General features: G+C 40.3%; 1 protein-coding gene across 1 annotated transcript in view; it reads right to left on the minus strand.

Moving 5' to 3' along the window:
* Positions 1–766: 766 nt before the first annotated feature.
* The window catches only part of LOC110498812 (proline-rich protein 12), a 52642-nt gene continuing 35342 nt past the window's right edge, over positions 767–18066 (minus strand). Inside the window, exons 11-15 of the mRNA XM_090212022.1 lie at positions 15645–15764; positions 8151–8248; positions 6400–6531; positions 3136–3231; positions 767–2267 (exon numbers count right to left, since the gene is read on the minus strand). Coding sequence (XP_090068148.1) covers positions 2133–2267; positions 3136–3231; positions 6400–6531; positions 8151–8248; positions 15645–15764 — 581 coding nt within the window. The 3' untranslated portion in view covers positions 767–2132. The remainder of the gene's footprint in view (positions 2268–3135; positions 3232–6399; positions 6532–8150; positions 8249–15644; positions 15765–18066) is intronic.

The following is an 18066-nucleotide window of genomic DNA, read 5'->3' on the forward strand; positions in this document are numbered from 1 at the left end:
GGAAATAATACCATGCTATTGTTTGAGGAGAGTGCACAGTTTTGAACATGAAAAGTTATTAATAAACAAATTAGGCACATTTGGGCAGTCTTGATACAAAATTTTGAACTGAAATGCAATAGTTCATTGGATCAGTCTGACACTTTGCACATACACTGCTGCCATCTAGTGGCCAAAATCTAAATTGCACCTGAGCTGGAATAATACATTATGACCCGTCTCTTGCATTTCAAAGATGGTAGATGGATTTTTTCTTTGTATTATCTTTTACCAGATCTAATGTGTTATATTCTCCTAAATTCCTTTCACATTTCCAAAATCTTCAAAGTGTTTCCTTTAAAATGTTACCAAGAATATGCATATCCTTGCTTCGGGGCCTGAGCTACAGGCAGTTAGATTTGGGTATGTAATTTTAGGTGAAAATTGAAAAAAAAAAGGGGGCCGATCCTTAAGAGGTTTTTAATAACATGGACTTGGACGATAGCATCCAAAAAAAGTATTACAAAATTTTAAAAAATTAACTTGCAACCAGAAAAGACTGACATTGTAATGAACCTCATGACAGATGGGCTTCTTTGTTGGACATGCGCAAGCAGATAGCACATGTCGTGTTTCGCTTAACAGGTTGTACGAGGAAAGTCGCTGTATGTTATACCTGGATTAAATGCCCCATGAGCAAAAATGCTGTGTCTTCAACCCAGCTCTGGGTAACTTCCCTTCTGTAATCTAATCTATTTCATATACATTAATTGACTTCAACAACAAATTGTTCTTTGCTGTTTTTATTTGTGTTTCAAATACAGGAGAGTTATTTAAGGTAGACTCAGCGATATGACGTGGATGCAGAAAGTAAACAGCATAGTGGGTCAATTTCCGCACCAACTAAAAGGGTTGAAGCGCGAGGCTCAACTTCTCCACTGTTTTGGTCCCGTGGCTACCAGGTTGCAACAGTGTGAAGCGAACCCGTTCACATGCTCAGATACTGTATATGACAGAGAGAAGTCTTGCATCTCACTCATCTCAATATCTGCGATGCTGCTCGTGGCAAAACATTTCGCTGAGTATCTAATGTATAAACAAAGATTTGTCAAGAACTGTACAATATTTACAGACTGTCTTTCCAAGGAGAAATACCCCCCCCCCAAAATATATCATCATAATATGCAAAACATCAGACATAAAAATGAAATGACCATTTTCTCTTTAAATATTACTAATTTATAACCATTCCTGTAAGGGAACTTGATAATGTTTCTTTCTCTTTGCAGCTGCATGATTCTGATGACCTAAAGCACTATAATGTCGGTTTTAAATATACCCATTCTCTACAGACAAAGTTGATGCCACGTTTCCGTCTCATCTACCCATCTTTTGTGTCAAAGAAAAAAAAACAAGACAGCTCGGATATGTGGGTGTACGTACAATAGAACGTCTAACGTGAAAAATGTTAATGCTAAGGCGGCATCCCAGCACTTGTGAGAGTTTGTTAAAATCCTCCTCATAAATAATTTAAATGGGTTTATATATTATCACATAGCTCACCGGTGCCGCTGCCTACTGTCGCATAGAACGAGTGAGAGAATTAACACCGTTATGTTGCATCCTTTCCACAGACAAGCCATATATTCACACCGCTCACTGCACTCCTCTAATGCAATGTTTAAAAACAAATCATTTATGTAAAAACAGACAGTAATAGATTCTCCGAAACGTTTCTGTCTGACGCACAGTTTTACGATGTCTGTGAGGCAATCCACGTGACTAGGTGCAATAGCTCCTCCTTCTGCCTTCGGTGTATTTTCTCACCTTGGTCTTTGCCTCCTGATTGGTCAGTACAATCAGGTACAACACCAGCTCCTGTGGGGTCATCATCCATTCTCAAGGTCAAGTCAATTAATTGCTATATTTTTGTCAATGAACTAAGGAGGTCGCTCTCCAAGGTCACACCTACCGACCCTCTTGTTCCTCGAGTTTCAAGTTGTCCGTCGGACCCACACGACTCCAGGTGGGATGGGACCTCTTACCTCGTTCCCCTTGTTCGCCCACCTCACCGTTCCTGGGGCCTAGTTTCTGTGCCTTTTGTTCTTTCGCTTTCTCTTTTCTTTCTGTCTTCCATCCCCTCTGTCTGTCGCTCAGGCCTTGGCGCTGAGTGTGAGCAGCTCGATGAAGGAGTTGAAGAGGGTGTCCAGCCAGCCCTGGTTGGCCATACACTGCTGCACCACCTCCTCCTGCCCAGGGTCCTCAGCTGCCTGCTCTATAGTGTTGGTCTGCCAGGGAAACACAAATATAAACACACTATACAGTATATTTAGACTATGGTTACATGTCTATTTGGTAAAATAGAAGTACATGTGTCAAGGCTATGGTGTGTCTACCCATGGAATAAACATTATCTATGCTGGGTAAACACAATATTAATATAAACTAGGGCTGTGTTAACGCGTTACAGCTTGTGACTAGTTCATGTTGAAGAACATGGATAACCTAGGCCTGGCTGATCTGTCGTCTTCTGTAGAACTGACAACATAGTTGGACACGTTGATATGCTCCTCGTTTCAGAAATTGGGAGAACACTCATTTAGAATGCCTGAAGCTATAACAGTGTGTGTGTGACTATGTGCAAGTCTTAGACTTTGAGAACATTGATACGAGGGAGTAAGCCTACTGAAACATTGAGAGCATTTTGTTTCTGATACAGATAATTGTGTGTTTCTGGCCCATACAATCAAAGTATAGTATGCCTGTAACTCAATGAATGCCCTGCTTTTTAGAGCCAAATTTGAGCAATTTCAAAAATTGCAATTAAATCGTGTTTAACTACTGAAAGATCATGCAATTATTTATGTTTGTTTGACAGCGTTAATATAAAGACAATATTTAGAATTCCTATCAACCTTTGTTGATTAATTTACTCTGTCAGCAGGGGATTTCAACCACAATATATCTGGTGTGTTTAAGCAAGGATTAAGGAATAAAATACATTTGGGTAATATTTCTGCTGGGTAAATTAAAACAATATTTAAATAAACCACAGTAGTGGGAGACACAAATAACTGTTCTTGATACAATATCAACAAGAGAAATATATATCAAAAAGGTGTATCTATTACAATAATATAAAATACATGTCCTTACCTCTTTCTTGCAGTGTAAGAAAGTATGATATTTATAATGATGCAGGGAGTGATAGAGGCTGTAGATCCGACATGATTCTGTTGACAGTTTAAGGTCCTGGGGGAAGACAGATTAAAAACAATATTTGGAGAGAATAAAATCCACCTATATAGTCAAGGTTCAACAGTGCGTCATGAGAATGCACATGACACGCACACCTGCAAACACCTACAAACAAACTATCAACTTATGGGAGAGATGGGCAACACAACCTAGCAGCTGTTGAACTGATTGTTGGTAATGCCTTTAACACAAAACATCCACTCACTGCAAATACCCACAAACACACCCGCCCCCTCAAAAACACATACAAACACAAAATACTTGATTTGAATCCACAAATTACATTACAGTCGAAAAACAAACAATTCAACGGACAAACAGTGCCTTCAGAAATGATCCACACCCCTCAACTTATTCCACATTTTGTTGCATTACGGAATGAATTCCAAATTGATTACATATATTGTTTTTCCTCTCACTCATCTACACACAATACCCCATAATGACAAAGTACAATTTTTTTGTATTATTTTGTGCAAATGTATTGAAAATTAAACGCACATCTCAAACACCCCTGCCTCCAAACATGTTAGAGTCACTGTTGGCAGGGATTACAGCTGTGAATGTTTTCTGGCTAAGTCTCTAAGAGCATTGCACACCTGGATTGTACAATATTTGCACATGATTCTTTTTAACATTTTTCAAGCTCAGTCAAGCTGGGTGTTGATCATTGCTAGACAGCCATGTTCAAGTCTTGCCATAGATTGTCAAGCCGATTTAAGTCAAAACTGTAACTAGGCCACTCAGGAACATTCAATGACGTCTTGGTAAGCAACTCCAGTGTATATTTGGCCTTGTGTTTTACGTTATTGTCCTGCTGAAAGGTGAATTTGTCTCCCAGTGTCTGTTGGAAAGCAGATAACCCGGTTTTCCTCCAGGATTTTGCCTGTGCTTAGCTCTATTCCGTTTCTTTTTATCTTAAAAAAAATCTCCATAGTCCTTGCCGATGACAAGCATACCCCATATCATGATGCACCCACCACCATGCTTGAAAATATGATGAGAGGTACTCAGTGATGTTTTGGTGTTGGATTTGCCCCAAACATTAGGCTTTGTATTCACATTTTCTGCCTTGTTGCAAACAGGATGCATGTTTTGGAATATTTGTATTCTGTACAGGCTTCCTTCTTCTCACTCTACCATTTAGGTTAGTATTGTGGAGTAACTACTATGTTGTTGATCCATCCTCAGTTCTCCTATTACAGCCATTCAACTCTAACCGTTTTAAAATTCAGCATTGGCCTCATGGTGAAATCCCTGGGCGGTTTCCTTCCTCTCCAGCAACTGAGTTAGGAAGGATGCCTGTATCTTTGTAGTGACTGGTTGTATTGATACACCATCCAGAGTGTAATTAATAACTTCACCATGCTCAAAAGGATATTCAATATCTGCTTTTTTTAATTTTCTACCAATAAGAGCCCATCTTAGCAAGGCATTGGAAAACCTCGCTGGCCTTTGTTTGAAATTCACTACTTCACTAAGGGACCGTACAGATAATTGTATGTGTGTGTATGTGTACAGAGATGAGGTAGTCATTCAAAAATCATGTAAGACAGTATTATTGCACACAGAATGAGTCCATCTAACTTATGTGATTTACGCAAATTTTTACTCCTGAATTTATTTAGGTTTGCCATAACAAAGCGATTGAATACTTATTGACGGAAGACATTTCAGCTTTTATTTTGAATTAATTTGTAAAAGATTCTAAAAACATAACTCCATTTTGACATTATGGGGGGTTTGTGTGTTGGCCATGACACAAAATATCAAATGAATCCATTTTAATATTCAGGCTGGAACAACAAAATCTGAAAGAAGTCTAGGGTTGAGAATACTTTCTGGAGTCAATGTATATGGACACTCGGGGATACAGAAAGCACATTTCCAATACAGCTTAGCTGCCCATGACAGCTGACACGGAGCAGTATCTAGCTAGCTGCTTTGTCTGTCTTATGCAGGCCTGCAATCTGAAGGCCATGTACTGTCAAGCCTATGTACGTACACGGCCGAGGCCCCCAAATATCAGTACCACCACTTTGCACTGGTAACTGGTGTACAAATTACCTCGACTAACCTGTACCCCTGCACATCGACTCAGTAGTGGTACCACCTATATATAGCCTCGTTCTTGTTATTGTGTTACTTTAGTTAATTTGGTAAATATTTTCTTAACTCGTTCTTGAACTGCATTGTTGGTGAAGGGCTTGTAAGTAAGCATTTCACGGCGACAAATAAATAAAGTTTGATTTGAACGTTTCAACAAAATTGGGATCCTTAACGTTAAGAAGAATCCCTAACCCAATAATAAAAAATGTACGTAGATGCAGAAAGTAAACATCATAGTGGGTCAATTTCCTGTTACTAAAAAGGTTGACGCGCGAGGCTCAACTTCTCCTCTGTTTTGGTCCCATGGCAACCAGGCTGTGAAAAGCGTGACGCGAACCTGCACACATACTGTGTGTGAAATGTTGTATCTCAATATCCTAGCCTATTCATTGATGATAGGCCCCGCTTTACAGAAGTTGAGACATTGCGAGTTAGAAACCGTGAGATACAGCTATTGATTGCCAATAGACAGGCCTAGTGCACGGTTCTGAATGTCTGCCTGGTGGCCGACCTGACTCTATACCGTGACCCTCCCCTCTCTCCATCCCTCGCTAGCTCGCTATGAAAGATGCAAGTGTTTATGTTCTCGAAAGTACAGCATCTAAATTTGCCTCCTCTGTTAAACAAATACTGGATCTTGACACTTGGGAGTTGACGTCGGAAGGCGACGTGCAAGGAGCCGAGGAATCAATTATTTTGGAGACGACTCCACCACTACGTCATCGTCAGTAAGAGTTGAAAAAATGGCTGAGAAAGGCAAGCGACAGCAGCAAAGTCCTGTGTGGCAATACTTTTATGAATTTCTATCGTTTTAATGGAAAACCGATAAAGCAGTTTAAACATTAAATAAATGTTTTCCATTTGTCACATCTCTACTGGTAATAAAGGCGGGTGATAATTCAGCAACTTGGCAGCAAAGGTCTGCTCCATATAGGAATCAAAAGAGCAACCCACCTCCAAAATGAGCAACTCCCTCTGGCCTCCCCACACAACAACATCTGGCATATTTGGTATGCAAAACCAGCCACGTCAGAACTGCCGACAAACACACACCTGTGGTTTGGGTAGGCTCTTCTTGACTCTGTTAAGGGTCTTGCGGTTGTAGCCCTCCCCACTGAGCCGCATCCACACAGCTCCTGAATCCAGGGGGTCTGCCGCCATGTGAGGATACATGTGCAGGGTCTCCTAAGAGAGAAAATGGAAGGAAACCATACACACAACCAGTCAAAGGTCTGGACATAACTATTGAATGAGTAGACATTTGTACTATTGTCTACACTAGAATAATAGTGAATACATCAAAACTACAAAACACATGGAATCATGTAGTAACCAAAAAAGGTGTTAAACAAATCAACAAAATATTTTAGATGAGATTCTTCAAATTAGCCATCCTTTGCCTTGGCAGCTTTGCACACACTTGGCATTCTCTCAACCACCTTCTTGAGGAATGATTTTCCTGCCGTCTTAAAGGAGTTCCCACAAGTGCTGAGCACTCGTTGGCTGCTTTTCCTTCACTCTGCGGTCCAACTTAACCCAAACCATCTCAAATTGGGTTGAGGTTGGATGATTGATGGAGTGCTGCATCAGATGACACTCTCCTTGGTCAAATAGCCCTTACACAGCCTGGAGGTATATTTTGGGTCATTGTCCTGTTGAAAAACAAATGATAGTGGGACTAAGAGCAAACCAGATGGGATGGCGTACCGCTGCAGAATGCTGTGGTAGCCATGCTGGTTAAATGCGCCTTGAACTCTTAAAAAGAAATCACAATCAGTGTCACCAGCAAAGCACCCACACACACCTCCTCCATGCTTCACGTGGGAACAATTGATTTGGAGATCATCCGTTCACCTACTCTGCGTCACAAAGATACGGCGGTTGGAACCAAAAATCTCAAATTTGGACTCATCAGACCAAAGGACAGATGTCCACGGGTATAATGTCCATTGCTCGTGTTTCTTGGCCCAAGCAAGTCTCTTCTTATTATTGGTGTCCTTTAGTAGTGGTTTCTTTGCAGGAACTCGACCATGAAGGCCTGATTCACATAGTCTCCTCTGAACACTTGATTTTGAAATGTGTCTGTTACTTGAACTCTGAAGCATTTATTTTCTTGCTGCAATTTCTGATGCGGGTAACTCTAATGAACTTATCCTCTGCAGCAGAGGTAACTCTGGGTCTTCCTTTCCTGTGGCAGTCCTCATGAGAGACAGTTTCATCATAGCGCTTGATGGTTTTTGCAACTGCACTTGATGGAACTTACAAAGTTCTTGAAATTTTCCGTATTGACTGACCTATAATCTGCTGGTCCATCATTAAAGCCGTCAATCATGTAATGTGTTGGTCCATCATTAAAGTAAAGGAGGAAATACATTTCACAAATTAACTTAAGGCGCACCTGTTAATTTAAATGCATTCCAGGTGACTACCTCATTAAGCTGGTTGAGAGAATGCCAAGAGTGTGCAAAGCTGTCATCAAGGTAAAGGGTGGCTACTTTGAATATGAATATAAATAAATATAGGTGTATGTCAACTTCCGACTTCAACTGTAAACATCTTTTTTTTTTGTTTTAGATTTAATTTAATTCCAGGTTGTAAGGCAACAAAATAGAAAAAATGCCAAGGGAGTGAATACTTTCGCAAGCCACAGTAAAAACTATAGATTAGGGACGATTTTTTTTTTTTATTGACTGATTTTCTTATATGAACTGTAACTCAGTAAAATCTTTGAAATTGTGGCATGTTGCTTTTTATATTTTTGTTCAGAATATATACATATATTCAGTATATTCAGAGCAGGTTACCTGGTGCTGAGTACTCATGTTTACTCTCCTCATCAGTCTCCTCTTCTGTTCCACGATGATGCCATCAATCTTCCTCATTCCAGGGAGGTACAGCTCATCTGAGAGAACCAATGGAGATGGAGAGGAAAGCCTGATTAAATGGATGTTTCAAACGACTGTCAATCATTCCAAACCTGGGGAGGCTAACTAGGGGCATATTCAGTTGATGAAATGTTTTGCTACATTGCGGAACGGTTTGTACTGAACCTAATGCTTTCCCACAATGCTGTGCACTGTTCCAACATTCCTCAAGGTATGTTTGCTGCTGTTTGGTGTGTGTGGCCTGATCAATATGGGTGTAGGGTTGCACATTTTGGGGAATATTCAGAGGTCGAAACTGTCCGTGGGAATATATGCAAATTAATATTAATACCATTTCAAATGTAGATGTTTTTTGCATTGGCTATATTTACCTATATTAAACCTTTCCCTTATCATAAGTAGACAATTGCAAATAATTAAATCCTTCCAATAGAAATTAAAAAACAAAACAATTTAGCTACGTATTGAACTTTAATTAAATTAGTTGACTCTTCACATGGGATGACTTCACTGAACAACAAAGGGAATATTGAATGATACCCAACGATCCATCGCATCTCCCAAAAACATTTTCAACATACATCTGTAAAATGATAGTCTAGAAACTAAAGCTTTGGTCGTCTTCCTCTCAAGTTTCTATATCTTCTCCCTGGACCTCCTCAAAGTTCACCTCTTGAACATCAGACTCTGAGGCCTCATCTTCACTGTCACTTTCCAACCTTGTTGAGGATGGCTCGTTGTCAGGCTCAAAAAAAATCTAATTTGCCCTATAGCCACCAATTTTTCAACCCTTGTATTGGTCAGCCTGTTGCGTGCTTTGGTGTGTGTTCCCAAACAAGGACCAGTTGCACTCTGAGGTGGCTGATGTTGGTGGGAATTGGAAGATGATGGAGGCAACAGGGGAAAGAGCCTCAGATCCACAAAGTCCCTTCCACCAGGTGGCTGATGAGATATATTGGCACGACTGCCAAATTGCATCTCCATCCCAAAGCCCTTGCTTGGAAGTGTACTTCGCCAGACTGCCAAGAACATTGCCCTCATCCAGGCCAAGGTGGCGAGACACAGTAGTGATGACACCATAGGCCTTGTTGATCTCTGCACCAAACAGGATGCTCTTGCCAGCATATTTGTGGTCCAACATGTATGCATTGTTTATGGGCTTCAGGCAGAAGTCTTCACACTTTTCGATCATTTCAGAACTGCAGTTTCCTCTGCTTAGAGCACCAGTGTAGTGGGCAAGGCAGGTATCTTCTCTTACATCTAAAAGCAGAGTCTGAACATCAGACAGAATGGCAGTCTCCCTTAATCCGTGCAATGGCTAGTGCTATAGGTTTCAGGAGTTTCAGGCTGCTTACCACTCTCTCCCAAAATACATCATCCAGGAGGATCCGCTTGATGGGGCTGTTCATATCGGCAGACTGTGATACAGCTTGGAGAGACTCCTTCCCCTCCAGGAGACTGTCATGATGACAACACCACCCCAACGGGTGTTGCTGGGCAGCTTCAATGTGGTGTTCTTACTCTTCCCACTTTGCTTGGTGAGGTAGATAGCTGCTATAACTAGATGACCCTTCACATACCTAACCATTTCATTGGCTCTCTTGTAGAGTGTTTCCATTGTTTTCAGTGCCATGATGTCCTTGAGGAGCAGATTCAATGTATGAGCAGCACAGCTAATGGGTGTGATGTGAGGGTAGGACTCCTCCACTTTAGACCAAGCAGTCTTCATGTTCGCAGAATTGTCAGTCACCAGTGCAAATACCTTCTGTTGTCCAAGGTCATTGATGACTGCCTTCAAATCATCTGCAATGTGTGTTTGTTGTCCCTTGTGTCTGTGCTCTTGTAGAATACTGGGTGAGGGGGTGGAGATGATGTAGTTATTTATTCCTCTCCCACGAACATTCGACCACCCATAATTGATGATTGCAACACAGTCTGCTTTCTCTATCATTTGCTTGAACTCTGTTGAACTCTGTTGAACTCTGTTGAACTCTGTTGAACTCTGTTGAACTCTGTTGAACTCTGTTGAACTCTGTTGAACTCTGTTGAACTCTGTGTCCAGCATATGAGTTGTTAAAGCATGTCTGGTTGGAGGAGTGTATGCTGGGCGAAGAACATTCACAAATCTCTTACAATACACATTGCCTGTGAGCAGAGGTTAACCAGTTGCATACACAGCTCGAGCAAGACATTCATCAGCATTTCTCTGACTACATTCCTCCATTGAGTAAAAAACAACAACATCTGATTCCAGTAGAACCATGAGCTGTTGCTATCCATAAGGTGTCTGAGTCATCATTTTCACCTCGAATAGAAGTAGAGGGACTTTTGTCAGAGGTTGGTTGTTGTGAGCGCAGAGGGAACTTTATGCACTTGGCCAGATGATTCTGCATATTTGTTGCATTATTCACATATGATTTGGCACAGTATTTGCAACTGTACACAGCTTTTCCTTCTACATTAGCTGCAGTGAACTGTCTCTACACATCAGATAGTGCCCGTGGCATTTTCCTGTAAAGATTTGAAGAAAAAAAAAAAAGTAAAAAAAATATATGTACAGATAAAAAGTTATGAAACAACTACTTTGTAAGATCTTTTTTTTTTTTATGAAACATGTATGGAAACAGGTGAATGAACACTCAGTTAGCACAGTGTTTGCAAATGTACACAGCTTTTCCTTCTACATTAGCTGCAGTGAACTGTCTCCACATCCGATAATGCCCGTGGCATTTTCCTGTAAAGATTATAATTGTTTTAGTAGAAAACACTTACAGTTAAGCAGTTAGATTAAACAAATCCTTTGTAAGATAAATGTGTTAAAATGAAACAGATTAACACTCCTCAGTTAGCAGGCTCAAGCAAGCTAAAACCCAAATGGTGGCAACAACTAACTAGCAGAAATTGTTAACAAGTTATAAATTACTTACACTTTGCTGAAGGCTACTATTTACTAGTTCACAAAAAAAGCATGTAGTCCTTGGCTCAGACAGTGTAATAGTGTGGGCTCAATAGCATCTCATTAGTGTGCAAGATCTTGAGAATCAGCTGTACATGTGATGAAAGAATGCACTGTGCATGCAGAGGGTTGCAATTCCATTGAATTGGGGATAGTTTAAACAAAATATGCCACAAGACCTAGAATTGCCTTATGTGTATCCCACTAAAAAAAGGTTCACTGTTATAATTTAAGCAAAATTCCAGGGCTTAACTTCCCATGGAAAATGTCCGACCCTTTGCAACCCTATATGGGTTTGAGCATTTGAAATCTCAAAACCGAACACAATCACCATAATCACAACATTCACCTGGTCGTTCAAAACAGCACTGTTTCCATTCAAATGAACGTTGCACGTTTGGCACTGCCTTCCCTTATCAAACTCTTTACCGACATATTACAGCAGATATGACAACACTAGTTGCTTTTCAGAAATGAGCACGAAACAATCAAGGGAAAAGGTCAGAAACTATCCCTAACCTTATTCACACTGTATGGCCGACCCAAATAACACTGTGCTGACTCAGATACTTTCTTCTCGCCTTGTCCTTTCTAGAATGGTTCCAGCAGCTACGGTGAATGAGTAACCAGGCTAGCCCAGTTCAGCTCGGGTCTTTAGTGTGAATCGGGCTACAGTGTCCCTTTATATCAATTACATCTAACTCTTAACAAGAATGACTTAGGGCCAAACCCTCAACTTGGGATACGCATGAGGCAACTTGTGCTTGACAAAAAACTTTGACGTATTGCAAGATTAATGTCCATTGCTTCAGTGTTGAACCTTTCTCTGCCCCAAGGGGCATAGGAAAGTTAGGGTTTGTCCAAAGGGTAAGTTAGACGTTCTGCACCTGTTCGGGACAAATCCTAACTTTAACTCTCTGGATGCCACTGGGATGTGAGGTGAATGAGGTGGAATGTTATGAATAGATCAGACATGATAGATCATCATATCTGAACACTAACTTTGAGCGCTCCTGAACAGGGCTGTCCGTGTTCATTAGGACACACCGAGATCAGTTCCAAATTGTCCCTACCCATTTCAGTCCCAATTTCTTCCATTTGGAGCCAAATGAACATGACCTAGGCTAGGGCTACAAAAAAATCTAATTGCTATTTATTTTACCAAATATAGCGGTCTGATTTGCGATATAGATCGAAACACGAGTCTACTGTTGGAATCATAGAAGTAGAATGTAATTTAAGAAGCAAAGTGGAAAGCAGTTCTTGTTTGGAACAATCGGTTAACTGCATTTGACCTAACAGAGCAGCATGCTTATTTTGAATCTAACAGTGGGGAAGAGGAACTGCGCTGCTTGAGTGCGCTGCAAAGCTTTTTGTGTGGGGGAAGCAGCTGCAACAGGAGACAGGGAAAGAGACGACAGAATAAACTATGACGATATTGACAAAAATCCATATCATGATAAAATACATTTTTTACAATACTGATAAATTATTTTTTGGGAAGGTGCGCAGTTACTCTCTGCCTTTTTTTTACATAATCTCAAAGAAATGTCCATAATATATTAGCCTAAGTCATTTGGTTACCAGGTGGATCCAGCAAAGGGCTGCAAAAGAAGGCATAATAAACATTTTCCCCAACTCAACTTTATTCAGAAAAGTGTCACTCACATTAAATTGAGATGTGGACAATTGACATGGATAAAGTTCCCAGCGTTATGTTAAAATCCTTCTGGGTAACTTTACCTTTCATTGTAAACAAAAAATACATTTTCCAAACACCTGATTACAATCTCAACTGTATTAGTTCTTTAGTTTCAACCATTTTAAATGAGTAGCTAAATAACAAAAATATTAAAAGTATTTTGAATAATAGGCTGAATATTAAATAATAAATATATCAGCAACAAAAAGCACTGTTCAGCTTCTCTTAAATACACCAAAAATATAAAAACACAACTTGTGTTTTATGAGCTGAAATAAAAAAAGACTGCAGATATATATAACACTCACAAAAAAAATGAGCACAAATATGTTTACATCCCTGTTAGTGAGCATTTCTCCTTTGCCAAGATAATCCATCCACCTGACAAGTGTGGCATATCAAGAAGCTGATTAAACAGCATGATCATTGCACAGGTGCACCTTGTGCTGGGAACAATGAAAGATCACTAAAATGTACAGTTTTGTCACACAACACAATGCAACAGATGTCTCAAGTTGAGGGAGCGTGCAATTGGCATGCTGACTGCAGGAATGTTCACCAGAGCTGTTGCCAGAAAATTTGATGTTCATTTCACTACCATAAGCCGCCTCTCGTTTTAGAGAATTTGCAGTACGTCCAACTGGCCTCACAACCACGTGTAACCACGTCAGCCCAGGACTTCCACCCGGACAGCAGATGAAACTGTGGGTTCGCACAACCGAATCATTTCTGAACACTGTCAGAAACCGTCTCAGGGAAGCTCATCTGCTTGCTCGTCATCCTCACCAGGGCCTTGACATCACTGCAGTTCGGCGTCATAACTGACATTAGTGGGTAAATGCTCACCTTTGATGGCCAGTGATGGAGAAGTGTGCTCTTCACGGATGGGTCCCTGTTTAACTTCTTCGATATAGGGGGCGCTCTTTTAATTTTTGGATACATTTTTTTTCCCGTTTTAAACAAGATATTTTGTCACGAAAAGATGCTCGACTATGCATATAATTGACAGCTTTGGAAAGAAAACACTGACGTTTCCAAAACTGCAAAGATATTGTCTGTGAGTGCCACAGAACTAATGCTACAGGCGAAACCAAGATGAAATTTCAAACAGGAAGTGCCCCAGATTTTGAATGTGCTGTGTTCCAATGTCTCCTTATATGGCTGTGTATGCGCCAGGAATGAGCCTACACTTTCTGTCGTTTCCCCAAGGGCAGCATTGTGACGTATTTGTAGGCATATCATTGGAAGATTGACCATAAGAGACTACATTTACCAGGTGCCCGCTTGGTGTCCTCCGTCGAAATTATTGCGTAATCTCCAGCTGAGCGCATTTTTCCATTTGGTTCAGAGGAGAAACCCAACTGCCACGAATGATTTATCATCGAATAGATATGTGAAAAACACATTAAATCACGTTAATTTGGAAAAAAGTTTGGCGTTGTAATGACTGAATTTTCTGGGTTTTTCTTAGCCAAACGTGATGAACAAAACAGAGCGATTTCTCCTACACAAATAATATTTTTGGAAAAACTGAACATTTGCTATCTAACTGAGAGTCTCCTCATTGAAAACATCCGAAGTTCTTCAAAAGGTAAATGATTTTATTTGAATGCTTTTCTTGTTTTTGTAAAAATGTTGCCTGCTGAATGCTAGGCTTAATGCTATGCTAGCTATCAATACTCTTACACAAATGCTTGTGTAGCTATGGTTGAAAAGCATATTTTGAAAATCTGAGATGACAGTGTTGTTAACAAAAGGCTAAGCTTGTGAGCCAATATATTTATTTCATTTCATTTGCGATTTTCATGAATAGTTAACGTTGCGTTATGCTAATGAGCTTGAGGCTATGATTACGCTCCCGGATACGGGATTGCTCGAAGCAAGAAGTTAAACTGTACCGGGAAGATGGCAGACAGCTTGTATGGTGTTGTGTGGGCGAACAGTTTGCTGATGTAAACGTTCTGAACAGAGTGCCCCATGGTGGCGGTGGGGTTATGGTATGGGCAGGCATAAGCTATGGACAACGAACAAATTGCATTTTATCAATGCCAATTTGAACTCGCAAAGATACCGTGACGAGTTCCTGAGGACCATTGTCGTGCCATTCATCCCCCAGTCATTCATTCATTTTACGAAATTAAATGCAAATTCAGCAGGATATGGTGGGAAATAGGCTATTAGAAGTGCCATCATTGTTAATGTGGTCTTTGGTGTGCTTATCAATGTCCTTTCCCCCCACTCTTAATTAAAATAATTATAATATTGATAGGAAAGTTTTACAGCAAGTTTCAAATGCATGTATTTTAATAAGACTAAAAAAAGTCTTAAAGACTTTAAAAATACTATTTTTAGTAACAAAAGAACACCTCACTAATAAAAATATTTTAAAAATCAGTCATCTTCCTCAATGCGGAGAAGATGGCCCATTTTTTGCGAGAGTGATGGAATCTAATTTGAATGGTCCTCAACTCACTTCATTCAGGATGAAGAGTTAGCAGGTTAAAGCTAAAGCATTCGTTGTCATAGAAATGTAGTGAAAGGTGAGCCACCTTCATGTCAACGGTTATCCCAAGTTAAACAAGGAATTGACCAAAAGTAAGCACAGTAACTTCTCTATCTTCGTGGTTCACCCCTCAGGGCTGTTTGTGTATTGTGTGGTGTGCAGGTTCTGCTCCCACCGTCTGTGTCCTCCAGGGCTTGGATCATGTCGAGGTCAAGGGCCGTGTGTGTGTGCATGTGTGTGTTGAGCGCTCACCTTCTGTATCCTCCAGGGCTTGGATCATGTCGGGATCCAGGGCCGTGCTGACCAGCATCTCCACATAGCTCCTGAACATCTCCCGCATGGCCCGGTTGTTCACCCTGCCTTGCACTGTCACTGCATAGAGGTTACACACACACACACACACACACACACACACACACACACACACACACACACACACACACACACACACACACACACACACACACAGGGTTGTCACAATTCCTGTAGCAGAAAAAACAGGCATAATGGTTTCTTATGTTGTAACGAGAGGTCGACCGATTAGGATTTTTCAACGGCGATACCGATTAATCGGCCAATTTTTTAAATGTATTTGTAATAATGACAATTACAACAATACTGAATGAACACTTATTTTTAACTTAATATAATACATCAATAAAATCAATTTAGCCTCAAATAAATAATGAAACATGTTCAATTTGGTTTAAATAATGCAAAAACAAAGTGTTGGAGAAGAAAGTAAAAGTGCAATATGTGCCATGTAAAAAAGCTAACGTTTAAGTTCCTTGCTCAGAACATGAGAACATATGAAAGCTGGTGGTTCCTTTTAACATGAGTCTTCAATATTCCCAGGTAAGAAGTTTTAGGTTGTAGTCATTATAGGACTCTCTCTCTCTATACAATTTGTATTTCAAATATCTATGACTACTGGATGTTCTTATAGGCACATTAGTATTGCCAGTGTAACAGTATAGCTTCCGTCCCTCTCCTCGCCGCTACCTGGGCTCGAACCAGGAACACATCGACAACAGCCACCCTCAAAGCAGCGTTACCCATGCAGAGCAAGGGGAAGAACTACTCCAAGTCTCAGAGCGAGTGACGTTTGAAACGCTACTGGCGCGCGCTAACTAGCCAGCCATTTCACTTCGGTCACACCAGCCTCATCTCGGGAGTTGATAGGCTTGAAGTCATAAACAGTGCAATGCTTGACGCAAAACGAAGAGCTGCTGGCAAAACGCACAAAAGTGCTGTTTGATGAATGCTTACAAGCCTGCTGCTGCCTACCACCGCTCAGTCAGATACTTGTATGCTCAGTCAGATTATATGCAACGCAGGACACGCTAGATAAACTAGTAATATCATCAACCATGTATAGTTAACTAGTGATTATGATTGATTGATTGTTTTTTATAAGAAAAGTTTAATGCTAGATAGCAACTTACCTTGTCTTACTGCATTCGCGTAACGTAACAGGCAGTCTCCTCGTGGAGTGCAACGAGAGGCAGGTGTTTATAGCGTTGGACGAGTTAACTGTCCAAGATTAACATTTTGATTGAAAATCGGCCCTAATTAAATCTGCCATTCCGATTAATCAGTCGACCTCTAAACAAATGTGATGGGTTACAAGTAAACTCCACGCTATAGCACATAATGTAACATAACACTTCTAAATGGCCAAAGAGCTTAGTCTGCATTCTGTTTTCCTTTTTGCCATAGAAAATGTTGTACCGTATTATCGTGACAACCCTACACACACAGCTCTACCTATTTGCCAAATACATTCCTGGAAGCTTCTCTTTTCACCTTCCCTTCTATTCACTGCCTGGCACACCCAAACAAATATATTCACACCTCTTGACTTGTTCCATATTTTGTTGTGTTACAGCCTGAATTTAAAATTTATTAAATTGAGATTTTTTGTCACTGGCCTACACACAATACACCATGAAGTGAAATTATGTGTTTTGAAAAAATTTTCAAGCTTAACATGTCTAGAGTAAATAAGTATTCAATCCCTTTTGTTACGGCAAGCCTCACCCAGTCACTACAAATATACAGGCGTCCTTTCTAACTCAGTTGCCGGAGACAAAGGAAACCGCTCAGGGATTTCACCATGAAGCCAATGCAATAATAGTGTTTAACATAAATGTTGAATGACTAACTCATATCTGTACCCCGCACACACAGATCATTTTAAGGTTTCTCAGTCGAGCAGTGAATTTCAAACAGATACAACCAAAGACCAGGGAGGTTTTCCAATGCCTCGCAAAGAAGGGCACCTTTTGATAGATGGGTAATATTGGTATAAGCAGACAATTAATATCTGTTTGAGTATGGTGAAGTTACTAATTACACTTTGGATGGTGTATCAATACACCCAGACAAAAATAGAGGTGTCCTTCCTAAATCAGTTGCTGGAGAGGAAGGACACCGCTCCGGGATTTCAGCATGAAGCCAATGGTGACTTTAAAACAACTACAGTGTTGGATGGCTATGATAAGAGAAAACTGAGGATGGATCAACAACATTGTTGTTACTCCACAATACTAACCTAACTGACAGAGTGAAAAGAATGAAGCTTGTACAGAACCAATATATTTGAAAACATGAATCCTGTTTGTAACAAGGCACTACATTTAAAAAAAAATGTTGCAAAGAGGCATTAAAATAA

Source organism: Oncorhynchus mykiss, chromosome 20 (genome assembly GCF_057628025.1).
Source record: "Oncorhynchus mykiss isolate SJ-2025 chromosome 20, ASM5762802v1, whole genome shotgun sequence".
In the NCBI taxonomy this organism is placed as follows: domain Eukaryota; kingdom Metazoa; phylum Chordata; class Actinopteri; order Salmoniformes; family Salmonidae; genus Oncorhynchus; species Oncorhynchus mykiss.